Here is a 27369-nt window from a genome sequence, read left to right on the forward strand (position 1 = left end):
AGAAACGGTGGAGCTTGAGGCTCTTTTTGACCGAAAAATCGAAGTTTTTGAGAAAAAACGTGAAAAATAGCACTAACGCTCGAGAGCAATAGCACGAAGATCCCAACACTTGAATGTGCGGTAAAAATCTGAAGATGACTGCCAGAGGCGGGGCTTAGGTAGAGGGCAGTCATTGGCTGTGGTCAGTATGACGCAGAGATCAGTGATTGGTTACTACTACGAAAGACAGATCAGAAACAAAACTGATACTGGTTTTTTCTTTACCGAGGATTCCCAGCCTGACGACGGGGAATATTCATGAGCATGTGAATCCATGCCAGACCCCATGCTGGAGAAAAGGTAGTTAAAGAAAGGAGCCTTGGGATTAGAAGGCAATCTACCAAAAAAAGACAAATTCGTACACTTTACAGGTAAATGAATGCAAACATTAAATGAAGCATCTGTAAAAACATATATAATAACAAGGCAAACAAAGAAAATGAGGCCTAATTCAACGGCCCAAATTTTAGTATGCAAGTACCGCTTCTTAAGTACATAAATTGATGTTGGTCTGCCTCAACTGGCAGAGCAAACATTAAGAGGCCAAAGGTACTTTATCTAGAGGGTAACTCTAAACAGCCCCTTTAACAATAAACAGGTACCACTGTTTGATAAGTAAACAAAAAAGCAGGTCTGCCGACGTGTCAGCGTTTGGTAACATGGCAAACATAGACGGTGGCACAGGGAACTTCGTGCATCAGAAATCTTTCAACATCAGTTCAGGGTACAGCTGTAAGTTAAGTCCCGAGACAAAGTTTTCCAATTGATAGAAAAAAGATCAAACATCCATATTCACGTTTCGGATCTGCCCCCTGCTGGGCATGTGCATTTGAAAATAGAGCCTTCCTCAGGGCGAGAATATGAAGAAATGGGGGAAATCAAACTTGTCCCTGTATGAAGGCAGACAGAGAAAAAGCGAGGTGTCACAAAACAAGGTTTGAAATTGAAGGAATGTTTTCATCTGTAGTGGCTTCAGTCCAAATCCAGAGAAAATTATTTACTTTATAATTTTCCAACAAAGATTAAAAGCCCTAGCAGGGACTGGGGTCCTTACCCTGATTGTAGGCATGACCAAATCACAAAAAACCACTAGGGTTGGGACTGCGGTCTTCCACATGAAAAAAAAGGACACAGATTGGAATGCAATGTCTCCAGGGCGCAACCATCCGCTGTTGTGTTTTGGTGGTTGCCTGTGGCAGTAAGGAAAAAAGACAAAAACCAATGGGTTGGTCTGTCTGGCAACTTGTAAATGCCAGAAAGCGATTTCTAAGCAAAGGTGAGTGGAATGGTTTGAAACATACCTCTTTCCAGTAAAACACGCGTTTGAAAAACTCTTGCTTCACGTGTAGAACGAGTAAATCAGATGCTGTGATGGTGGTGCTCCGCCTAAAGCAACCCAAAATACAAAAAAAACAGGGAAAGCGGAGTCCGTGAGACGATAAAAAAGGCTATTTTTTGGTATACGATTGCAAAACTCCCAAGCATAGGCTTAATGCGGTTTAGTGACCGAAAACCCCATTTGAGAGAGTGCAAAAGGAATGGAAAGCGGTCCTTTCTTTGCGGTCCTTTCTTTTACCTGGAGTAGAGTAGTGGCGTGATTAAACAAAGCGGTGAAGTGCTCTCCTTTCCGCTACGAATGGGAACTTCGCAGACTGACTCAGCTGGGCGGATGCTGAGTCACAACTGACGAGCATGTAATGCCGCCGTGGCTGCCGCGGGTGTGGCTCGTGAATCAAGAATGTGATTGGCTGATTCACGTCCCGTTGCACCTTCTCTGATGAATGCAGAGGAGGTCCAACGTGATAGGCAGACTTAGGCTGTCTACCAGACACGGCTGTGGGGGTGTGTCCCTCCGCAGCGAGACCAAGGCAGTGGCCGATGGAGCAGCATGAGTCAGGTAATCACCCTGCGGGTGAGTGAAGTTGCAAGCACCAAACAACGAGTGCATTGGGGCTGCCTGTCAGCCAATGTAGAGGGGGTGGGGCTCACTGGTATTGTGGCTAACCCACCAATGGAAATAAAGCAGTGCCCAGGGATCAGGGCAAAATAATCATTTTTTTCTTTTTGTACATGGTAACAATAACAGTAGGGCAGCAGATATATACAGAAATTACAGACAGAGGTCATAGCAACCAGATAAAGACAAAATGAGACCTATGCAATATGTACAATTTATAGCTAAGTCTAAATTAACGGTTGACTTTTTGTCAGAAGCCACCCAATGGCAAGTTTCCTGAACGACTAAGGATTTGGAGGACTTAATATTCAATGGCAGGGAGTTCCAGAGTTGGGAGGCGAGGACAGTGAAGCTCGAGCCTCCGGCTCTTTTAGAGGTAAATCTAGGTACAGTAAGACATAAGGTATTGGACGATCTCGTGGTTCTGATGGAAGATTTCATGGTGAATTTATCTGTAAGGTGGGGGGGGGGGGCTAGATGGTTGAGAGCTTTGTAAGTAAGGCAGAGGGTTTTGAGATCAATTTTATGTTGGATGATAAGCCATTTGCATGTAGATCTAGTGGCAGAGATGTGCTCACGCCTAGGAATGTTTAGCGCTGCCCGTAACGCATTATTTTGGAGGACTTGGAGATTACTTATTATCGCTTGGTTGGCACCTAAGTAGAGGCTGTTGCAGTAGTCTAACTTAGATTGTATAAGAGCTCTAGCTAACGTGAGGCAACTGTTAGGAGAAAGAAATGGTCTACAAGCTCTAATTACTTTACCTTTATAGGCGGTGGCTGAAGCAGTTGAGTTGACTTGTTTAATGAGGTTAATATTGGCATCGAGATAGAAGCCAAGTGTTTTCACATTTTTGGCGACCGGGATGGTATTGCCATCAATTATGATGTTGGAATAGTTGGGACTTAGTTTTTGTAAGATGTTCGGTGAACCAACAATGAGCAGTTCGGTCTTCTCGTCATTCAGGCAGAGGCCATGTGTGGCCATCCATGCCTGAATGACAGAAAATTTCATTGATCCTGGCTACATCAGTATTGTAGTTGCCCGCGATGGTGAGGAGTATCTGGGTGTCATCCGCATAGTTTGTGTAGGTGACACCCAGATGGTCCAGTTTATCAAAGAGGGGCTTTGTAAAGATATTGTATAGGGTCGGTGTAACACAAGAGCCTTGTGGGACACCGCAGGTGAGAGGGATGGGGTCTGCTGCAGCCACCGGAGAGAAGACTCATGGTTCTATTGGCCAGGAAGGACTGTTTACACGAGACAGCAGAGGGGGGAAAGCGGGCGGCAAAGGGAGAGGTGGTTACAGAATATCTTGTGGTCAACCAGGTCGAAGGCTGCTGAAAGGACTAAGGAGTAGGATGGCAGCCTTGCCCTTATCTTTAATTTCGTCAATCTGACTTTTAAGATCAACAAGGGCAGTTTCTGTTCCATGTTGAGGTCGGAAGCCAGACTGACGCAAACCTAGTAATTGGTTGGCCTCTAGGTAGTGCTGAATTTGCAAGTAAGCAACTCCGTCAAGGATTTTTAACAGGAAGGGAATGGTAGCGATAGGCCTGTAATTAGTAGGGAGGGCTGGGTCCAGGGTCTGTTTTTTTAGTAGCGGGAGGACCCATGACTTTCAAATTATTGGGTACCGAATTGGTAGAGAATGACACATTTATGAGGTTAGAAATGAAAGGGGCGAGGTCTCTTGCTGCATCTTTTATAAAATGTGCAGGGCAACTGTCCCCTTTACAGTTTGACGGCTTGAGTGAAGTTCTAATTTTTTGCACTTCTAGAGCGGTTACTTTTTTGAAGGTGAAGCCATAGTTAGTGTTAGGGGTGGTGGGTAGGCTAGGGAAGGGGGGGCTAGTGGTGGGGCTACTTTTGGAAAGTTGTATCTTTTATTTTCAATTTTTGTTTGTAGGCCAGTGATTTTGTTCGCAGGGGCATCTTGGATACTAGTGCACCAGAGTTGGTCTTTCACGGACAAGTCTGAAGGTGGACTGGGGTTTTCTAGCTCCTTCAAGATGGTGAATAATTCTTTGGTACTGGAACTAGCATTGCTTATTCTTGTATTTATAGGCATCCTTCTTCGTGCGAATTATTTCTTTTTTATATAGGGAGGAAGCATTAGTGAGGTTAATTTTATGTTCCTCTGATGGGTTCATTTTCCAAAGGGTTTCCATTTTGGACTTTTTATTTCTTAGAATTTTAAGTTCTGGTGTGTACCATGAGTTGGATGTGCTTTAGGTTTACCTTTACTTAGTTTTAGAGGGTCAACAAGATCAATAGCTTTGGTCATGGCGCTATTGTAGGTGTCTACTAGTAGGTTAAGGTCCGATGAGTTGGAGACCATATTTAGAGTAGGTAGAACAAGTGGGATGAGGGCTTCAGCGGTGATGTTCCGCATCTTTCTCGTCAGACATGCTGGTGCTGGTGGGCACTAAGGTGTGGGTTTTTAGTGCTGATGTCAAATGAAAGTAGGAAGTGGTCGGTCCATATAAGTGGTTGTGGGTCCTTGCAGATAATGTTACAGTTGTAGGCAGCGAGCCAGTCCAAAGTTCTACCTTTCTGATGTATATATGTATCTTATTTAGTCTTGTTTGATAATTCTAGATGCTAGTAGTTATTTTCATAATGTTATGACATAAATAAGTATTTTTATAAGGGTGTTTGGAATTTCACTGTGTGTACTCATTGAGGACCCATTACAGGCTCACCACATCTTGAGACTTAGCCTTGACCACTCACCTTGCTACCTTGAACTGGTTTGGCTACAGCTTCCAGAGTTTTCCCCGTCACTAAAATTGGTTGGCCTTCTATAAATCTGTCCATCAGGCCAGAGTATAGAAAATGATTCCCAACAATCATCTTGAACTTCTGAAAGGGAAGGAGGAGATTGAAATCCACTAACTGCAGGATGGTGTGCAGGCCTGCCTGGTTTGACTTTGGCACTGTGCATAGACAAGTAGAAACCCAGTCCAACCTAGGGGCTTGGCAGCTCCTCTATGGCCTTTATTTCCAGGAGTTTCGAGATCTCTAGCTTTAGAGAGGGGGACACAATCTGGTTTAAAGGAGAGGGGTCAGAGGAAGCCTGACCCTTTTGCTGGCTACTGACAACTGTTAGGACCGTTTTTCTAAAGTCTAACTAAGGGATTCATAACACCATACATCTGAGGCAGTACATAAATCCACTTTTAGTATAAGGCTGTACCACCTGAAAACATTTGGTAGGGTAGACAGAAGCCAGGCTTATCTTAGATGGGAGAGCAGGCTGTAGCTTGGTACAAAGAAATTGTAGCATACATATGGTCCAAGGAAACACAAATACTATGTATTGTAACAATAAACGGTTTATTTAAATACAAGTAGGCTAAAATAAATCTTGGGAAAGTAAGCACTAACATCTCATACACAATTCTAAAAACCAACTCAATACTCATGGGCTACAACCCAAAATATAACCTTATTTATATTACAAGCAGTCAAGTTGCGTAAAAACCTACAACACATTCAGAATTGCAGTCAGCTATTATTAGGGAGTAAAACAAAGTTGTGTATACTTTTAGAATACAATCAATAATTCACTGGTAGTACACCTCATCAGTCAGGCAGTGGCACTCTCAGAAATCCCTTAATAAACCAACCCAGTTACAAGTATCCACCTTAAGCTACTTAATGATAAGTATGAACACTCAATTACTATTTTAGAATGCAGTGCTAGGGAGATGTGTCATTTGTATGCTTGATCCCCGTCTCCCAGTGAGACCCCCAGCACTTTTTGCTAGACTTCTGGACCTTTTTATTGAAATCCTGAATGAGAGTGGAGCCTTTTTCCACTCATTCATTTTCATGGACTGTCTTTTGGGAACTCTGTTCTCTGTGTTTTACCTTTTCTGTGGAGTCTACTTTCCTCCATATCCCTTTTAAGGCATCTGTATCTTGCTATTGCAGCACACAATTCCATATGGGAATTGTTGCTGTGAACCCTTTGGGTTCTCCTTTGAGATTCTTTCCTTATCCTTACTACTGTATTAAAACTTTATATTCTGAGAGACTGGCACACCCACGTGGCGTGCCAAAGGGATACTTAGTATTCTCTCTACTCAAGTGACCTTTTAGTCACAGACAACCTTCTGGTTATGTCTGGTGCCAGGACACATGTTCTACCAACTATTCTGCTATTTTTTACCGCAGACTGTATTCACAGTCTGTTGTGCACAATAGGGTCTCCACATACTAACTTTGTGGCTGGTTTCTTTTTTTGCCATTTCTAGCATGGTTCTTGGTTAGCCCTTCTTCTACCATTCTGGGAGGGGAAGGTGTGTGCGTGTTTTGCCTTTGGCGGGATTCCCTTGGGTGTCCCTGCGTAGGCTCCAGTGTGTTCAAGCAGGAAGTGGGAGAATTTTTCACTCCCCTGCCCTTGATCTGCCAGAGTGTCTGAATGGAAAAAGCTCCAACTGGGGGGTCTGTCCTGATTGGACATCCACCTGCCCCCTTCTGTAAACTGCTGACAGATTGCAGAGGAGTATGCTGAAAATGAAAAAGGGGAGGTCACTGAAGTGAAAGGAAAGTCGACCACTGGAAACTGAAGATGACCAGAGATGCCTGCAGACCCTTTGCAACACTGAAACAACTACGGCGGTCCTGACTCCGTTTTCTATGCGACAGAGGGACTCCTAAGAGGCAGTGGCATTCCAGAGCTGCAAACCGCGAATACCAGGAGACCTCTGACCCAATCATAGTGCATGGTCTTGCCAAGACCGAATGCATCCAAGTCTTTGCTGAGCTCCAGGTGAACCTCCAGAGACACAATCCGACTCATTCAAGTCCCCTCACCAGAGTGCAGGAATCGAAGAAGATTAACCAGGCGAATTGTGTCCTTTGTTGGTGCTGCAGAAAAGGTACCAAAACTGTAGACTGACCAGAGAAGCTAAAGAAATCTGTGCTAGAGGTCCTTTCTCAAGACTTCTGCGGAGAAATCCTGACCAAAGTCCAGCCTTTCGTCACCAGACCAAGGAATCCAGAGACTGGATAGATGCTATCCAGTGAAAAATGCAGCTACGAACATTTCTTCTAACATAAGGTACTGCAGGGATAAAATCTATTGCTTACCTTAATCCACAAAGTCGCTCCAGAGCATTGGAGTGCACATAGAGGTGTCCACTCTTACCTCTGACCCATGCTGCCAGCTTGTGCCTCCTTTGCGCTTCCTTTTACAGGGTCTCCACCATTGTTATTCTTCTAGTATCCTTACCAAGAGACAAAGTAGCCACAGGAACATTTGCTCTTCTACTGCTTTGTGAGACTGCGCTGTCTCCAAACTGACTTTTGCCTATAGTTAGGGATCAGACTTTTACTAGAACCTTAAGCTCTGCTACTACTTGACTAACCAACTGTTCCCCTTCCCAGAAGACCTTATCTTACGTGGTTTTGCCAACTAAATACAATTACCCTATATCTTGGTGTGTGCACGAATGCACATTATTACCGATGATATGGTAGAACTGCCATTGGTGTCAAACAATTGTAACCGCAAGCAATAACAAATTAAGCAGTGACCTTTGAAAAGTATCTGAAAGTAATTCAGTGTGTGTTGGTTTAATTAACTAAAAATGTTAACAACATTCCTTGTATAACTAGAATACATCTATATTTTAATATACATCTATAAGCGTAAGTGTTTTTGATCTGCTTTACTAACTGGGTGTAGTGTACTTAACTAGCACACATCTTACTCTTATAAGCCTGGCTGCTCTGCCACTCTAAGGTTCCATGAGTAGTACAGACTGATACTAAGTTTGTTACCAGTATACCATTGGGACAGTTTTATGAAGTCTTACCTCAAGTGGAATGTAGGAAATCTTCCCCAACACTAAGCAATTCAGGGTAAGTGTAAACATTACGTGTTGCTAGAGTTAAAAGAAAGTGACAAAAATAGAGAAGAAAAGAAAAACTAAAAAAGATACCTTACATGAATAGTAGCAATGTTCACTAAAAGGTAAGTCAGAGGATGAAGTCTTTTCTTCACTATTTATCACTCTTAACTCTGGCGTTAGGGAGACATCTCAGAAATCTGCTAATTCCCCTCTACCTTAGAGACCCCCAGCACTTTTGCTGGACTCTAGGACTTTTTCATTTTTACCTAGAGAGAGGGAGACCCTTTTTCCCCACTCTCTCATGCATTTTTATGTGATTTGAACTCTGTTTCTTTTGGTTTTTGGAGTCTGACAAACTCCATAGGCATATTTTTAATATAGTGACACACAGCACCTTCAGTGCAGTGGTACAGGGAAGTCGTTCAGATTTTCCCAAGGTTTAAATACCTTCTCTTGGATAAACTACTGTTTACAAGAGCAGTAAAGTGAAATCGACTTTACTTACCTTTTTAACTTTCTAGACCCCGCACACACTATCTTACAATAGGCTGCCGGAGGGTTTACTTAGTATACCCTTTGTCTAGCTTCTCATGTATCATTTTTATGTTACCCTTTCTGCGATAAGTGTCTGGTGGCAGTATACTTTTTACTACTGTTGTGCGTTTTTACCACGGGCTGAGTTTGCAGCTACAGCAAAGCACCCTTGTGTGCTATTTGTCAAAATGGCCATGGTCGTCTTTTTTCACCATTTCTCAGTGGAAAGGTCCTTCTTGAGATTAACCCTGCGCGCCAAACCAGGTTTGGTCCCTTTGTTCGTTTTGTCTTTGGTGGGATTCACGAGTGAAGCCTGCCTCTGGCTCCAGAGTGTCTGGCAGGGGCAGGTAGTGAGGGAGGGAGGGAGGGAGGGAGGTACCCGAAACTCCCTGTGCTTAATCCCCTTGGTTACAGGAATGCACCCAAAGTTGATTGGCCGGCTGGCTGTCCGGCAAGGACAGACACCCTGCTGTTTGACTTGCAGCTAGGCTGGAATGAATGGGAGAAACCTGCATAAAAGGTGAGGCTTTTTGGCTTGGAAGGCAGAGTCGACCACTGGACAAATTAATCTGAAGAACTTAGAAGAGACACCTGCTTCAACTCCTGGACCGTTGGTTTGCCCGGTGAAGCCCTGCTGCTGTGCTGAAGCTCCAAATTCGCCTCGACTAGAAAAGCCCTGCAGAGACGACTTCTCCCCTTGAGTTGGTGGGACCAATCAACTCCAAAGTGAACTTGTCTGGACATCCTCTCTGAGCTGGCTGTACTTCCTTGCTGCTGCAGGAACCGAAGTGCCAGGGAGAGGAACACTAGATTCGGAGTGCATCACTTTTAAACTGGCCAAGAGTTCCAGGAAGATCCTCCTGACTCCCAGGAAGCAGGACTGACTGAGCCTGAGACACCTCGGAGTGCTGGACCCCAGATGCAAGGAATACCCATCTCAACAGCCAGAAACCGCGGTGGTGCTATTTGCGGTAGACAAGAGGTGCTGAAACACTGAAGTGCCACTTGTTTGAAGATTTTCCGGTTGGTGTCGGTGACCGGCCCATTGCAGTGCAGGAGTCCCTAGAAGTCCTCCCTCTTGTCCCCACGACTGAGGCCCAGAACAACCAGATCTGTAGAGCTGCAAAGGAACAGAAGTCATCTGCCACCTTTTTCTCCAAACCAAAAGGTACTGTACAATCTAAGAGAACTTGCCTCTTGTTGTGTAGCCTTGCTGTCGAAACTTGTCTTGGTTGCTCTGTAGAGTTGCGAGCATCTTCTACTACTCACAAGCCTAACAAGCTTGTGGCCCTACATGGATTCTTCTTTTTCTGCAAAGACATATAAAACATTGTGCAAGACTTTTTATTCACCTGCAAGAAGTGGTTCAGCTCACCTAGACTTTTGCCCAATTGACACTGGCCTAGGCTGGCTCCCTGAATGACTCCTCCGATTGTGTGTTTTGCCTTCCTTCCAGGAAAGGGTTAACTTACTGTGCAGTGGGGGTTTCAAAAAGTACTTACCTGCTTGAGAATATTTGTGTGATCTCTCGTTTTATTCTTATAACCTTTTCTAAGACACTCTTCTCAGTATCGCTCCAAATGCAACAGTAATGTATGTCCACAGTGTCCTAACTATTTAAATCACCTGAGGGTGTAGGAAGTGTCTGTGTGCCATCCCCAATGGGTATTTGTTGATTTAGAGAAAGTGTATTTTGAAGTGTATTTTTGTGTTGCTATATATTGCTCCCTTCTGAAGGCGGCTTATTCAAACTGACTGTTAAATTAATAATTGTTTAATCGAGAAACATTGAGTGTAAGTGTTTATTTGGATACTTGCCACTGTGAATCTTTGTGCAACTACCCTACTTCTCACATTGACCCCTCTTGAGATGAGCCTGGCTGCTCAACCACACTACCAACCTTTGTAGTACATTACCAGGAGGCTAAGGTTGTTGTAGTGCACCCAAAGGGTACTACCACAAATCTTTACCCAACATCTGGGAACACATACATTTTACACTCACCTACTTCATTAATGCATGCTACACTTCTAAAGCTGCTAATGCTGCACACTTGGCAGATCATCCTGACTATTGATCTTATTATGGACCATAATCTTGTATATACACATATTTGTCCTTTAAACTGGGAGTGGCTATATCTCTGGATCTCGAAAAAATACCATTTCACACATAAATCAATATGTACAAGACCACTAGATGTCGGACTATATGCACAGCATGTGATTCTAAGTAGATTCACAAGCATCAGAAACTTCTTTAGAAAAATGTAACTAGATATTTTGTTTCTGTATAATTTAAAAACACAGCTATACGCTATATTGACGATTGTCACATATTGTAGAATTTTGAATTAGCACCTGATGAAGGGAATTTGAATCCTGAAACGCACTGTGCCGATGACATCAACCATAAGGAACATTTTACCTACTGGATTATCGTTGAATTCAATTATTGTTACTCTATAGAGAAACCTCTGGATGATTTACCATTTCTTTCAAGAAACTGTATAATTATTTACTCAACTAGCAGATTTTCTCAGCACTAGAGGTGTGCAAAGGACACAAGTATCTGATACTTTTGGATACTTTTCTACTGCAATTGTATTTCCAACCTCAAGTCAATGTTACATCATCTGCACCCAAATTAATTTTATATTTCGACTATTTTGGGAATTCTTCCCATAGAGAAGGTGTGCACTCGCACTACTTTCTATGCACAAGGTAGACGTTAATCATTCTAAAAGCACAGAGTATTTTCATAATATATTTACAATCTGGTGTGATCCTGTAGTGTCAAGACTGCCATGTTTACCATCCTACAGGTGTTCAACAAGTCCTTGTATGTACTATGTAGAGAGCATGAAAGTACCTCAATATCCCTGTTGGCCACATTTGACTTCTGAAACACCATCCACAAGACACCTTGCACCTGTTGCCATTACATGCACCTGTTCTCTTCCATCATCAATGTGAAAATCCTTAGATTTATTTAGCCTAGGTGGCCTATTGTGGCAGTACAATTACTGATTTGACAACCTTGCACAAAAGAAAACCTTTAAAATTGCACTACATTCCTCCAACTATTGTGAACAGTCATCTTGTTTTACTAGCCACAATAAAACTGACCTGAAGACATATTTCAGCATGTTCTCGCTGGGATATGAATTCCCTTGAGCAATGAGAGGCACAGATACTCGTAGACCTGCTCCTTCCAGGACTAGGTCCTCTGCCGACAGCCTGGTGTCCCTTCTGTCCACTCGGAAGCTGAAAGTTAAGTTTTGGCCATAACTTAACACTTGATTGCCCAAGAACTTGCCTAAAACAAAATTGAGAGATGGGGTTTTAATGTACCAGTCACCAGAAATAACAAATGCATGAAAAACCAAGCAGTCTTTATTTACTCGCTCTTATGTACTTGATGAGACCGGTAGGATACTTTAGAGCAACGCGCTTGCCTTAGGAACAAGACTACTGAAGCATGGGTTTTCCCCGGGTAAGCGCTTAAAAGCTGGACAAGTTTGGCATGAAGCATCATGTACATCACCAATAAAAAAAAAAGTCACCCACAACCAATAAAACACTGTTCTTCCCATCGGCTCCCCAACTGACCTTTTCCCAGCCGCTTCTCCTGGGAACCCCTAAAAAAAGCATGGGTCTGGCATGGGTTCACATGCTCATGAATATTCCCCATCATCAGGCCGGGAATCCTCAGTAAAGAAAAAAATCAGTTTGGTTGTTAGGAAAAAGTTCAGAAATGAAACAATCACTGAGCTCTGGGTCATACTGCCCCCAGCCAATGACTGCCCTCTACCTAAGCTCCTCCTCTGGCAGCCATCTTCAGATTTGGTAGCACGTAAAGTGGCAGTAGGACCAAGAGAAGAGCCACAGAGGAGCAGGCGGGAGGGTTCGCATGTGAATCCATTCCAGACGCATGCTGGAGAACAACAGTTACAGGTAAGTAACTTGATCCTTCTCCAGCATGGGGTATGGCATGGATTCACATGCTCATGAATAAAGAATACATAGCAGTACACGTGCACAACCATGGGAGGAGGCAAGGCTCAACATTAAGCATCTCAACATTAAGCATCTCTTAGCTCTTCACCAGGCTCACCATCAAGCAAACAGGTTGCGCAGCACTGCTGGGCCGACTCTGGACTCCTCTCTAGAATCCCTGTCGACGCAGTAGAATCTCGTGATGGTGTACGTTGACCTCCACGTAGCAGCCCTGCAGATGTCCAGAAGGGGCACACCAGACAGGAACGCCTTAGTTGCAGCGATCACTCTGGTTAAATGGGCTCTCCGACTGCCAGGCAACGGTCCGTTTACCAACTGTGACAATGGGTGATGCAGCTGGAGAGCCACCTGGAAATGGAAGCCTTGGAGAGGGCTTTCCCAGGGTTCACATGGCCAAAGTTCACAAAAGGTTGCGACGTCTTCCGGAAACTGTGCGGTCCACATAAAACTTCAGCACTCTAGCCACATCCAGCGAGCGCTAAGTCCTCTCAGTCGGCGACTAAGGCTTCGGGAAAAAAAACAGGTAACACCAAGGGCTTGTTTCAGTGGGGTAAAGGTCCTCCTCACTAGGCCTTTTAGGTGTGGTAAACCTTTCTGAAAAGTCCACGAATTTTGAAAGCCTATCCATACAGCCCTCAAACCCATCTCTGGTCCATAAGGAGGAGCCAGAAGGGTCTAGAGGGGGGGGGGGGGGTGGGGGGGGAGGGGAGAAGGGCTCCTCTTGCGGACCTACATGCTTAGACCTTCTGGATTTATCTGAGAGAGTGTTAGCTAGTAGCTGGGGGCCCTCAGAATAGTCTTCCTGCCTTTCTTGGCGTGTGGACGTGTCCTTAGACCCGTCTTTGGGCGTACCAGTCCCTGAAACAATCTTTGCGAGACTCTTGCAGATGTTTGGCGTCTATGGGAGGGGTTCCGGTCGTTCTTGCGGCTTCGCCGTAGCTTTTGACATTGCCGGAACCTTCTGCGTCGGCGCACTCTTAAAAGGCGTCTCGACAGCCTTATGAATTTCAGTGCCGACGCCCTGGTCAGTTGAGTGCCGGGACACATGCTGCTTACGCGGTTGTGTGAAGGGCTGCCGACCCTATGGATTGGCGGGCTCTGTTGACGAAGTCAGGGTCCCCGCTGGCGTCATGAATTGTCCTGACGAGTTCGGGGCGGTACGGGAGGGGTTGTGTGTTTACCTTTGTGAGTGGTGGGTGTGTCCCTGTTGCCTGGATGTACACTGTCGATCTGCCTGCCAGGGCCGGACGACTCGGAGCGTGGCCGCTCAGAGGAAAGGTCTATGACATCCGTGTCGGAGTCACGGCTGTCGCTCAGTTCCTAGTCACTCTCAGCGTCTGCAGCGACAGGGGAAGCTACGCTCGGCCTGCATCATGGCGTAGGTCGCCCACCATTTAACTAGACACGGTTTAATCATCTAAGGACACAAGAGCTGACAAGACCGACAGGATGCCTCGTGGTGATCCCGAGGGAGACACTTATTGCACCTCCGGTATGTGTCTCTCCAAGGATACTTGCCCTTAAAAGGGCAAAATGTAAAAGGTATCCTGTCCATAGCTCAAGTTTTAGAGCAACAGCAAACCAAGAGGGGCAAAGAGAGGGGAGAAGGAAATACATTCTTGAAAAGAAAGAGCCCCGGACCCCACTCTCCCTACTGTATAGGCAGGCCAGAAGGCGCGGCCACGTGGTCAACCGGAGCACCAGACGTCGAAGCGTGGGGTTTTCTTCCGCGGTGGCAGATAAGTAGTCGATGAAGGGGACGAATATATATAAACAACCAGAGGCCGTGGGTAAGGGAATAGTTTCTTACCTGTAACTCCATTTCTCCAGCATTGGTATCTTTCATGGATTCACATGCTTTGAATATTCCCCGTCGTCAGGCTGGGAATCCCCGGTACATTATATAGACCCTTTCCCGTAGGAAAACTTTTTCGACGCTTATGCGTCCTATCCACCTCGTTTTGTATCATGCGTGCCCGTGCCGTCAGGACGTCATGATATAAATACAGGCCCCGCCCCCGCGCTCCCTCAGATTTCGGCCCCCAAAGTAGTGGGGGAACCGGTTTGCATGATCAGGGGAGGCAGGTGGGCGCATGTGAATCCATGAAAGATACCAATGCTGGAGAAATGGAGTTACAGGTAAGAAACTATTCCCTTCTCCAGCATTGGATCTTTCATGGATTCACATGCTTTGAATAGATTACATAGCAGTACTACCCCCAAGAGGAGGTGTGCATGCAAACCCATATACTTTCTTCGCAAAAGGCCGTTCCCTATGATCATGTATACATCAGTAATAGTTTACATAGGAAAAAACGGACCACATACAGTCATAAATTCCACAGGATGCAACCCCGCAGCCGGGGCTTACCTTACTGGAATAGGTGTCGAAGCACCGCCTGTCCCATCCGGGTGTCTTCGGCATGTTGCTGCGACAGGCAGTAATGGCGGGTAAAGGTGTGTGTAGTCGCCCAGGTAGCCGCCATGCAGATGTCCCCTAGAGGGACTCCGGCCCACAGTGCCGTCGACGATGCCGCTGCTCTAGTTGAATGAGCTCTTGGCCGTCGTAGAAGAGGCTTCCCTGCTCTGGAATGGCAGTACGAAATGGTAGATGACACCCATCTTGATAGTCCTTGCTTTGAAATGGCTTTTCCTCTAGCACCCAACCCATAGGCCACAAACAGCTGTCTCGTTTCTCTGAACGGTTGCGTACGATGAAGATAAAACTTGAGAGCCCTTTTTACATCCAATGTGTGTAGCATGCGCTCCGCTCCCGAGCATGGATCCGGAAAAAACGTAGGCAACACGATAGAAGAGTGTTTATGAAACACCGAAGGAGCTTTTGGTATGAACTGTGGGTTAGTGGCTAGGACTACCTTGGTCTTGAAAAATCGTAAGTATGGTGGGTCCACCATTAGAGCCTGAACTTCTGAAATACGTCGGGCTGAAGTGATGGCCACCAGGAAGGCCAATTTCCACGACAGAAACTTTAGAGACGATGATGACATTGGCTCAAACGGAGGTTTCATAAGAGACGTTAAGACCAGATTGAGGCTCCACTCCGGTGGAAATTTCTTCTCTGGAGGGAAACTCCGAAAGAGGCCTTTAAGGAAGTGTTTAATCAGGCGGTCGCTGAACAATGGTGCCAAGTGCCGTCGACGAGTAAACCTGGAAATGGCTGCTAGGTGTACTTTTATTGACGACACCGACAGGCCCTTTTGAGCTAATAACAGCAAGTATGGAAGGAGCTGTTCCGGCCTAATCGATTGCGGGGCCAAACCTGGTTGATCCTCACACCATTGACAGAACCTTTTCCATTTGTACGCGTATGAGGCGTTTGTGGAAGGTGCTCTTGCCGCTTGCAGGATACGTCGACAGTCCTCCGGAATCGTTAGCCGACCAAATTCGGCGAAGTCAGGAGCCAGGCCGTCAACTTGAGGCTGTCCGGGTCGTGATGCCAAACGACACCCTCCTGTCGAGACAGAAGGTCGGGGGTCTTCTGGAATCTTATCGGTTCCGCCGCTGCTAAGTGTAGTAGGTCTGAAAACCACACCTGTCTGGCCCAGTATGGGGCCACCAGAATTACCCGACATGGGTACCTGAGGATCCATTGCAACGTCCTCCGGACAAGGGGAAAAGGAGGGAATGCGTACAGGAATTTGTTCGTCCATGGGAATGAGAACGCATCCCCCAGTGAGCCCTGCTGAGGCCATCTGCTTGCGTACTGATGGCATTTCTTGTTGTTCTTCGTTGCAAACAGGTCTATGGAAGGGTGTCCCCATTCCTTGAATACTTGTTGAAGTTGTTGGTCGTTCAGCACCCATTCGTGAACTTCGTTCATTTCTCTGCTGAGGGCATCGGCTTCCACGTTTTTCACTCCTGGTAGGTGAAACGCTAAGATTTGCATGTTGTGTTGCAGGGCCCAATGCCAGATTTTCTGTGCCTCCGTCGATAGGGACCTGGAACGTGTCCCTCCTTGTTTCCTCAAGTAGAACATCGTAGTGGTGTTGTCCGTCATGACACGCACCACCGAGTCTCTCAGTTGCGGAAGAAAAAACTTCAGAGCCCATCGCACTGCTCTCAGTTCTAGCAGGTTGATATGCAGGGAGGACTCCTGCAAAGACCACTGGCCTTGTACCTGTAACATATCCAGATGAGCTCCCCATCCGCTCAGCGATGCATCCGTTACCACCGTCTTTTGGAACTCTGGTTCCAGTAGAGGCATCCCTTTCGTTAGATGAGTAGACACTTTCCACCAGCCGAGTGCTTGAACTAGTTGTTCGTCGACGACCAGTCTGTCGGACCAGCGACCTCTGCTCTGCGCCCAACGGTCCGCTAGAAATTCCTGGCAAGGCCTCATAAACAGACGGCAGTTGTTTATTAACGGAATGCAGGACGACATGGTCCCTAGCAGGGACATGTACTTGCGCACAGAGACCTTGGTACCGCCTCTCCATTCCAACGCCTTGTTTTGAAGTTTCTGAATTCTTTCGCTGGATGGTTTCACCAGGCTTGTGTGTGTATGAAACTCCGCTCCTAGAAAGACCAAGGTCCTCGAAGGCTCTACTGAGGACTTGTTGAAGTTTATTGCGAAGCCCAGTTCCTGTAAGATGGACATTGTGGCTCGTAGACTGTCTCGTGTTTGTTCCTTGGATGACCCTCTGACTAGCCAGTCGTCTAGATATGGATAGACATGATGACCATCCTTCCTTAAATGGGCCGCTATAGGGGCCAAGCACTTGGTGAACGTCCTGGGGGAGGACTTGAGCCCGAACGGGAGGACCTTGAACTGAAAATGCTTTCTCCCGACGACGAATCTTAAATATCTCCTGTGTCGTGGGCGTATTGGGATGTGAAAATAAGCATCCTGAAGGTCTAGTGATGATAGATAGTCCATGGGTTGCACCGATCTGATAACCTCTTGGAGTTTTAGCATTTTGAATTTTTGGCTCTTTAGCCACTTGTTGAGTACCCTCAGGTCGAGAATGGGCCTCCATTTGCCGTTTGGCTTTTTGACCACAAAGAACCTGGAGTAAACTCCTTGGCCTTCCTGTGCCACAGGAACTCTCTCTACCGCCCCTTTTCGCAACATAAGCGCCGCCTCTTGTCGTAGGATTTGGAGGTGGGGCTGTGTCGAGAATAAAGGAGGAAGACGCGGAGGCTTGTCTTTGAATTGTAGCGCATGACCCATGCGAATCGTGTCTAGGACCCATCGATCTTTGGTGATGCATTTCCATCGGTCGAAGTGATGAGACTCGACCCCCCAGGACGTTCCGAAAGCCGTCATTGGTTGCTGGTTTGCTTGTTCTTCGTTGACGACGGACCTGAGCCTCGCCGCCTGGAGGCTTGATAGTCCCTGCTTCCACGTGCCGACTGGGACGCTCGTCTGAACCCTTGTGAAGAGTACGAGGGCCTGTTAAATCCACGGTCCCTCGAGGCACCAAAGCGGGAGTTTCCAGAAGCACCTCTGAAGGGGCGAAAAGAGCGAAAATTTCTACCCGTTTGAAGGGCGCCGAGGGACCTAGCAGTATCCGTGTCTTCTTTCATCCCTTTCAGCGCTTCATCAACCTTTTCGCCAAACAGGTGCTCCCCTTCGCAAGGCATGTCCAGGACTTTGTACTGTACTTCAGGACGGAAAGTAGTACATTTGAGCCACGCTTGTCGACGAAGCACTACTCCATGGTTGATTTGTTTGAAACCAGACTCTGCTAGGTCAACTGCGATATTAATAGCGTGGTTCGAGGCCTCTTCGCCGTCCCGCACCAGTAACATAGCTGCTTTCCGGTGTTCGTCTGGCAGGTGTTCTAGGATAGGGGCTAATTTGTGCCACATTTCCCTATCATATCGTGACACGACCGCTAAGGAATTGGCTGCTCTTACTGTCGTCGCTCCGACCGAGAGCACCTTCTTTCCAAATGCGTCCTGCCTCCTAGCCTCGCTTTCCGGTGGCGTTGAACATTTTTGCTGGACCCTGGCCTTCCTAGCCGCTGCCGCCGACACCACCGAGTCAGACAGAGGCTGTGATGTTAGACATTTTGGAGTGGACTCCGGAGCTATAAACTTTTTCTCGATCCGTCCCTTTATGGCTGGTTCCGAGAACGGATGGCGCATCGTCTTGAGACCTTCTTGCCACACGTGGTCAAGGATTGGGATGGCAAATACCGATTTTCTCCTTTGACCCATATGGTCAAAAAGGAAACAGTCTTTCCTCTGCTCCTCAGGAATCAAGCCGAATTCGGAACACGCTTTCCCCATCATTGCATGGAAGGCTCCCACATCATCAGGGGGAGATGGCTGTGTCTGGCTCCTCGTAGACTCCAATTCTACATCCGAATTCCATGTCGGGTCCCTCGACGGTGACAGGGAGATGTCTGACCCCGAGTCATCACGTATAGAGTCGGACTCCGACAACTCACCCTCCTCCTGAGCTCGAGGACGATCTTTCACCGCCTGGGGAGCCGATGGGTGTTTCGTCGACGAGCGAGCAGTACAAGTTTGCTCGTCGACGGAAGGTACAGACAAAAGTGACGATGACGTCCCAGGTTGAGGGAACTGCGTATCCAGCCGCTGTAGTAGCTTCTGAAGAGTATTAAGCACATCCAGAGACAAAACCGTCTGGGGGGTCAGTAACGTGGATGATATAGGTACCATACCCCCGCTCGCACTCGTCGCCGTCGTCGACGTGGAAGGCCTTAAGCCTAAATCCGATGGCTGCAGAACCATGTCACCTTCCCCTTCCGCCGAGCAGGCCGTGTCTGGCTGCAGTAAGACCTCAGGGGGGATCGGGTCATAGACCTCAGGCAGCCAAGCCATAGACTGAGTCTCCGTCGACGAAGGAATCCCAACCGCTGCTGCTTGAACGGTAATCGGCATCGTCAATGACACAGAGGTCGACGAGCAAGTCGTCGTCGTCGAGCCCTTAGACTTCGTCGTCGATTTCGATGCCGACTTCCCGGCTGAAGCTTCCCGACTCACGGAAGACCTGGGACGGTCCCCTGAGGAGGATTTAGACAGCGCTAGCCTCTCCGTCTTAGATGATGAGGAGGAGGAGGGCTTTTTATGTGATGAGGAGGATCCAGCCTGTTTCCCCTTATGCTTGTCCTCAGCGCGAATTTCTGCTGGCCGCACCTTCTTCGATGGAGGCTCCGACTTGCTCCTGGAGGCCGTGGAGCCAACTTCCGAAGCCGGGTAGGCACCCGCTCCGTCATTAAGCCAGTCGACCAGCCTTCTTTTACGGTCCTTAAGGGTTTTTTTGGAAGAAACCCTGGCATATCTCACATGTATCCGCCGTGTGGTGCGGGTGGAGACAGTAGATACAGTCCATGTGGCCGTCTCCTTCATAAACCTTTTTGAGGCCACAAGTTGCACATGGGCGAAATAACGCCTTTCCAGACATAATTCTCCAGAATTTGAACTTCGCTTACGCGAAACAGACAAAAAATAAAAAACAACCTAGTTTTCACTAGTAGTAAACACGAGGATCCCACTACTTTGAAAGACGGTTGAAATCTGAGGGAGCGCGGGGGCGGGGCCTGTATTTATATCATGACGTCCTGACGGCACGGGCACGCATGATACAAAACGAGGTGGATAGGACGCATAAGCGTCGAAAAAGTTTTCCTACGGGAAAGGGTCTATATAATGTACCGGGGATTCCCAGCCTGACGACGGGGAATATTCAAAGCATGTGAATCCATGAAAGATCCAATGCTGGAGAAAGATTTAATTAGCAATTTCTAAGAGCTCCGCATAAAACGACCAGCTAGCTGGGCGGAAAAAAACAATCTGAGGGACCTCGACGTGACGTCCCCTTTCGATCATTGAAAGACAAGATGCAATACTCCGCGATTACCACTAGATGTCGGACTATGTGCATGTGATTCTAAGCAGATTCACAAGCATCAGAAATCACATTAGTGATATAACCATATTTTTAGTAGCATACTTTGGAACAATGCTATGCAATGCTACGCAATGCTACTTCCTATTTTGTCAATGTAACGCTCACCTGATTCCCACAGAGGCGCTGACCCGTTCTGGACTGCTACCAATTCTTCTACAAAGCGCAGGGCCCGGAAGATGGACTGGACTGTCCCTCCCCTGAATCTCGTCTGTCTGGCTCGTAGGATAATTTTTCTGTAGGTGGGAAAGAGGGAGTTAATGTCTGCTGGAAAGAGAATCTGCTCCCCCCTATCTCCCCCTTCTAAATCCCCTTGTTGCTAGTTCAGTTTGTGGGCTCTCACCTTATTTTTCTGTAAGGATGAGCCCTCCTTCCTGCTTCTGGTGCAGGGGCGCGTTGATTCCAGTTACTTCACTGGGGTGTTTAGTGGGCGCGATTCCTCTGGCTGTTCGATCCCACTTCGGGATTGCCGTAAGTATGTAGTCTTTAGATTATATTAAATGTCTTTTCCCCTTCGGGGCCGGGGTCTAGAAAAGGCAGAAAGGCCCTTCTGACCCGATTGGAGGATTGAGTTCAACCAAAATCTGGTAAGTCCTTAGGTGTGTATTCCCTCATGTATCAAGTCCGATGCTCACCTTCTCCCCTTTTGCAGGAGCCGATTCGCTGCCGGCGTCGAAACCACTATTGTTTGTGGTAAGGCCTCGTAAAAGGTGAGTGGAATAGGTGTGGCACCGGGTGAAGCGGAGCGCTTCTAATCGTCTCTTTCCCCTTTTTGCAGGTGCCGAGGTGTCAAGCTTTGTAGCCGTTTCTGCACGTGGCGCGGCCACGATAAGGTAAGAAAAAGCGGCGCTGCGGCGAGCGTTGTGGTGCGCTGCTAACCTTGTGCTTTTCTTTTGCAGGATTGTCGGAAGATGGTTTCCCGAGTGCAGGATTCCGGTGAGTAAAGCTTTGGATGCTTGTCTTTTCTCTCCTTTTGTCTTTCAGGTGTTCCAGGAGCTGCGGGCGTGTCAGGAGCCAGGATGCAGGAGCCGACTCGGTGAGCGTCCTGCTGCTGATGCAGAATAACGCGAAACACGTGAATTCCTTCGGGCGTGGTTTAAATAGCAGAGGAGTGCTTCAGGTGAGTATCCTTCCTCCGGCCCCTCCCAGGTAAGAAAAAGAGTTCCTGAAGAGGAAAAATAGTTCCTCCCAGCCTAAATGGCTGGAGACCTCAGCCAGACTGGATTGCTCTGGGTGAGTAAGCAGCATGGTCTGCCTCAGGTAAGTCCACCCAAGCATTATGACATGTTTTGACCAAATGAGCCTGGCGCCTATGGCGCCAGGACTGAAGCCTTTTATGAGCCTGGCGCCAAAGGCGCCAGGACGTGGTCCAAAGGGCCCCAGTAGCGGTCTGCTGGATCCGGTGATGTGGGTGATCGGTCTGCTTCCGGGGACGCTGGGCCTGGCCTGGCTCCCCGGGAGCAGCCATCATGACAGTCAAGGGGTGAAAGGTCATGTTCCATCGCTTCCTGTCATGTCACTTCAGTGTAGGGTCAAATGACATCACTTCTTGTGATGTCATCAGAGGTCAAGGGTTGTGTGATGTCACTTCCGCTACCCCAGGCATTTTGGTGAAATGGTGTTCCTAGTTCAAGGTAGCAGTGACGAGTGGTCTAGGTTAAGCCTCAAGAGGTGGTGAGCTAGTAAAGGGTCCACGATGAGTACACACAATGGGAGTCACAAATTACACTTAGACAGTATGTATACAAATAGAGTTATTTATTTATGGCCAGGCAACACTTTAAGAAATGCCTACTAACAGGTAGAAGTATCACACAACACTAATAGAATACATATTTACAGTCACTAGAGTAGGGCATAGTACAGATTAAACCCCTACAAAGGAAAGGGTAGATTAGTTTATGCGCTACAGGTTCACAGAGAATTAGCCCTAGCTTCCACAGTCCTTCCCAAAGTTTTCTGGGGCCTTATGGGCCAGACAGTCCCAGCCCACATCCTGCCAGCAAACACATAGCCCTCCAGTAGCCTGCCGAAAGTCTCAGGCAGTGGAAGTCCATATAAGGGTTTTTCTGGCCTCACAGGCCAGGAAGAAGGCTAAAAGACAAGATGGCCAAACGACAAGCAAAAACCTTGTGGAATGGCCATGTTTGGTCACTAGCCACAGTTAGTAGGCAAACGCAGTTAGGCTAAAATCGAATAGCACCAAAACAATTGTAAAAAGTAACTGCTACCACCAGCTTGTCCATTTAGCACACCTGGAGTAACCTACAATCCTGAGTGTTAGTCTAGAGCAAAAACAAAGGTATACTCCATTGTACTGCTAAAATGCATTGTACAAAAGTTACAGGCGATAAGTTATCAAAAGTAGCAACTAAGTAACTAGACTAAGGGAAACAATGTCTCCCAGTACCGACAGCCTGAAGGACATGTCAGTTTCCCCACAATATATGAGCAAAGGTTTAAGCTCAAGGTTTCACTGCACTGTATAGAGTACAGGTCACGATCAAAAATAAAAGTAAAAAGTTTGGGGGTCCATTAAAGTGCAAGGACAGGGAGGGCCGTGGCCAGCCGAGGACCCGCACGGTGGCTCTGTGATTCCACCCAGTTAAGCAGCCCCTAACCCCCCCCCCCCCCAAAATAGCCCGAAAGCTACAATGACTCTTCCTAGACAGTTGTGAAGGCGGTAGGCATCAATGGAGCAGAGAATCGGCCGACATCCAGCAATTCAACGATAATTAGAAGCAAAAATAGTAGACGCCCGCGTACCAACCCCCTTCCAAGATGGCGGGCGCTGAGCGGGAAGAGCAGCCACGGATCCCTGAAAGGGCATAACTATGGCCGAGAAACGGTCTGCAGCCCAGAGGACCCCCCCGCCTCCGCTCACCGATGTGGTAGCTGTCTGCCGGCGGAGCGGAGACAAGAACGCATGTGCGCTCCCTCTCCAGGAGTGTGGCATCCGAAATGCGAACTGTGGACGGCTAATCTGACGGACAAGACGGGGAGGGCGTACCCCACTGTTTGAGGTGTGGGTCCGCCAAGAAGTTGCAGCTGGCGGAGGTGCCCGAAGGACGGAGGCGGACGGCGTACAGCTCCTACTAGAAAGATCTACAGGCTCGAGCCCCGAGGTGAGCAGCCCAGCAGGGGGGAAAACAACGGCTGAAACGGGAGCTACCCGTAGAGCAGAGCACCCATGGAGGCAGTGGCGGGTGGCCCAGGGCCCTCTTCTCTCCCACCCCCCACTGAGACCTCGTATAATATCACGTCGAGGGCTTCTGGGGGCTGATGGATGCCGGAACGGACGCCCATAACAGCGGTTAGCGGATTCGAGCGGCGGTACCCCGCATATTATCACTGCCTTAGACACCCTGGAAGGCTACGAGGGAAGCGACTCCCCGCGAACGCCATTATGCCCATATAACTCCTGAGCCACATAATAGATCTAAAGGAATTGTACATGAAAACAGGAAGAAAGGCCAATGATAAGACAGCATTAAGTTGGGTGACCTGGGGCTCTGATGACACACGGCGCCCTTAAAGGGGTGATGATAGAAGTCTCTGCAGTCATTCCTGCAGCCTAAAATGGAAAACAAGTGCTTGATGAAGGGGACATTATGACATGCAACCCAGTCAGAACGAGCAGGAGCGTAGCCCACTATGGTGAAAAGTGGTGAGGGGAAACTACACAACACAATAGCACCTAGGTGATTTCACAGAGCACTGAAACAACTCTCACCCATCTTATGCAGCACAGGTTGTGGACTTAATATGATCTACTACTTTGAGTTGATTGGTACCAAGCTCCACAATCGATACTCAACAACTTGGAAGTCATAATTGACTGTGTATAAACAAACGTGATATACAGAAGTGCTTCTCCCCTCCAAGGGACAAAACATACCGAGGGGCAGCGACAACAGACAACTTGGACCCCAACAAACCAGACCCAATCTAGAACGTCAAACAAGCTCACCACTATCTGATCAAGATGTCTAAACAAATTACAAAATCTAAAAACCAGGGCTTTTTAGAGACATTAAAGCTACTTTGCAGACAGCAGACCCTCAAACGCACCCAGGTACAAGCCCAAGTGCATTCCCCACCTCTGGAGGGGGCAGAGAATTCTGAACATCCACCTATTCGAAAATCGGATCTGCTTGAAATGCTGCTAGAACTTAAAAAGGATATCAAAGAAAGCGCAAATAACCTGGCTAAATCCATCTCTGATCTCAATAAAGGGGTTGCGGCAATTGAAAAAAGGATTGATGAAGTCAAAATAGTGGTAACGGAACAAGGTCATGAGCATGACATCTTGGCAAACAAAGTTCTTGAGTTGGAACAACAAATGGAATGGGTGCAAAACAAACAGGACGCCGCCGAAAATAGATCCTGGCGAAACATCCGCGGGGTCCCGAAATCTATAACGGACTCTGACCTGCAACAATACGTTATAGACCTGTTCCAACATATTCTGAATGTAGAAGAGACCAAGGAGATTGTGTTAGATCGGACGCACAGGGTCTACTCTACATACCAACTCAACAAGAACTTGACTCCCGACGTCCTAACTCGGATACATACGTTTCAGCTGAAAGACATCATGCGAGCTGCCCGTAAAAAAAGAACCCATCAGGTTCTGCTCCACCTCAATCCAATTATTTCAAGACCTATCCCAAGCGACACTTGCCAGGAGGAAAAAATTGAGGGTGGTTACTGACTGGTTAAGAACTAGGGGCATTCGATACCGATGGGGATATCCAACATTGGAGTGAAATGAGGGGTGGAATTGCGCGTTTACACCATAGAAAATCAACTACTTCAATCAAAATATAGTATTTTAATGAAGTAGAACACAGCCGACGGGTGTTTCGACACTCAGGTCGTCTTCAAGGCACGAGAAAATACAGTTGGCAGCAGAACATGAGAATCCATGTAGAAATCAGCTGGATGGTACCAGGAAGAGTCGTATTCACATTCGGAATGAGAATGCCGTAATGGCTTAAACCCAATATATCGGACACGTGTTTCAACACTCAGGTCGTCTTCAAGGCTGGGTAATTAGACCAAAGTCAGTTACAAAATGATAAGGAAATAAATAGAAATATACAATGACATGAATCACAAATAAGAGTTGACAAAACCAAATAACAAATGTCTAAAAAATGAAAAATAACCGACATTTATCCAGCATAGCAAGTTGAGTTATGACATTAGTCATTGGAGTATATTAGCAAGATGTCAATGAATGAGAAAATGAATAAGGTGTTGGAAAAGAAAAAATATTAAGCATACCATGTCAGGTAGGGAGGCAAAAACAGCAATTGCGGAACAGTGAAGGAACATAGCAGAAAAGACAAAATAAAATGAATAATCATGAACATTGTAATGTGTGACTGTACATAAAAAAATGTGTAACGAATAATCAATGTGCCTCACACAGAACTGTAATCCCCCATGCAGTTTGCGCACCAGCCACAAGAAGAGGAATTGAAAAGGGCAAGACAAAGGAAAAAGCTGAGAATGCAAGGGACAGAAAAGAGAGTGAAGCTAACATAGTGAGGTAATTAAAGCAACTGCGAAACCAGTGAAGGCAAGTAAGTGCACGAGCATCTAAGTTGGAGCAGTATAATGATAGCGAAGTGAGAGATTGGGCAAGGGGGTCCATGCAAAGTAACTGGTAAGGGGTTATCATAATCTGGGATGGCACAATTAGTGAGAGATCCAAGTATTGGGGAGAAGTATGGACCAGATAAGGGTGGTTAGTAGGATCCGAGAAATGCTGACCACGAGAAAATACAGTTGGCAGAAGAACATGAGAATCCTGTTGGATTGGAAACTATTGTCGGATAACAGTAAATAATACAATGTCGCTGATAAGATAATGATATCCAACATGCCTATGCTTTGAATGGAAAGGCCAGAGACTCTGTCTCCAAGGAGGAAGACATGGCAGAACTTATGCAAGACGATGAAGACGGCACCCCGGCTGACGAAGAAGGATCTTCATCCCAGAGTGGTGAAACAGAAGAACGCGGAAGAGGTCAGTGGAAGCAAGGGCGTCCCCGACCACAAGGGCGTAATAAGGCGTCTAGGCCCTCGGAACCCACTTGAACAAATGCCAAAAGCCAGGAATGTGGAGAAGACTCCTTCAAACGCGGTACTGGAGATGCCAATATGGAAAAGGGTGAGACTTGCACCTGGACCATAACTCTAAGCTAACTAAGATGCACAAGAAACAAGCATACCAAGAGTTAAATTGGGGGGGTAAGAGGGGGGAGGCGAAACGGGAATCCGGAACCCAAACTTCCCGGGTGAGTATAAAACCCGGTGATATACTCTGAATACATTATGTTGGAGACATTTTTGAGAAGTTTTACTTTACAAGTTGGGAAGGGGGGAACATTTTGTGTTTGGATGGTTTTGGGTGATAAAATACAAAATGGACACATAATGCGAAAGAAAGCTGTATGTAGGATCACAAAAAAAGGGACCAATGGTTGAATTATAATGCTGTCTGAGTTGACATTTGTTTCACTAAATGTTCAGGGGCTTAACTCCCTGATCATGCGGAAATCTATATTAACTAGGCTGAGGGACATGCATGCTTCAGTGGTATGGCTAGAAGAGACGCATTTACTACCAGGGGACGAGCAAAGGCTGAGACATAGAGCCTTCCCCATACAATATCTAGCCTCCAGTGGGTCCAAAAAGCGGGGAGTAGTTAGTCTATTGGCAAAAGGTATCAACTTTGAGAAATGTTTTATAAAAAAAAGACCCGGAAGGCCGCTACTTGATGCTGGGCAGGAAACTTATGGGCCAATTAGTTACACTGATCTCAATATATGCTCCCAATACGAAACAAGACCACTTCTTACTGAACCTACTACCCAAAATTGCACAATGGGTAATTGGAATTTTTTTTAATTGGAGGCGATTTTAATTGGGTGATGGACAACACTGGACAAAACCCTACCAGTCACTTCTAATGATCACACATTTACACAAGCCTTGGCCAGATTTCTGAGGGAATTGCATCTCCTGGAGTCATGGTGATTTTT

At 46.8% G+C, this 27369-nt stretch overlaps 1 protein-coding gene across 1 annotated transcript in view; it reads right to left on the reverse strand.

Annotated features, from left to right (window-relative positions):
- LAMC1 (laminin subunit gamma 1) overlaps positions 1 to 27369 on the reverse strand; it is a 922342-nt gene that overhangs the window by 321961 nt on the left and 573012 nt on the right. Inside the window, exon 10 of the mRNA XM_069641408.1 lies at positions 11524 to 11713. Within this exon, the coding sequence (XP_069497509.1) occupies positions 11524 to 11713 (190 nt within the window). The remainder of the gene's footprint in view (positions 1 to 11523; positions 11714 to 27369) is intronic.

This window comes from Ambystoma mexicanum, chromosome 1q (assembly GCF_040938575.1).
Source record: "Ambystoma mexicanum isolate Mex_15411 chromosome 1q, UKY_AmexF1_1, whole genome shotgun sequence".
Taxonomy (NCBI): Eukaryota; Metazoa; Chordata; class Amphibia; order Caudata; family Ambystomatidae; genus Ambystoma; species Ambystoma mexicanum.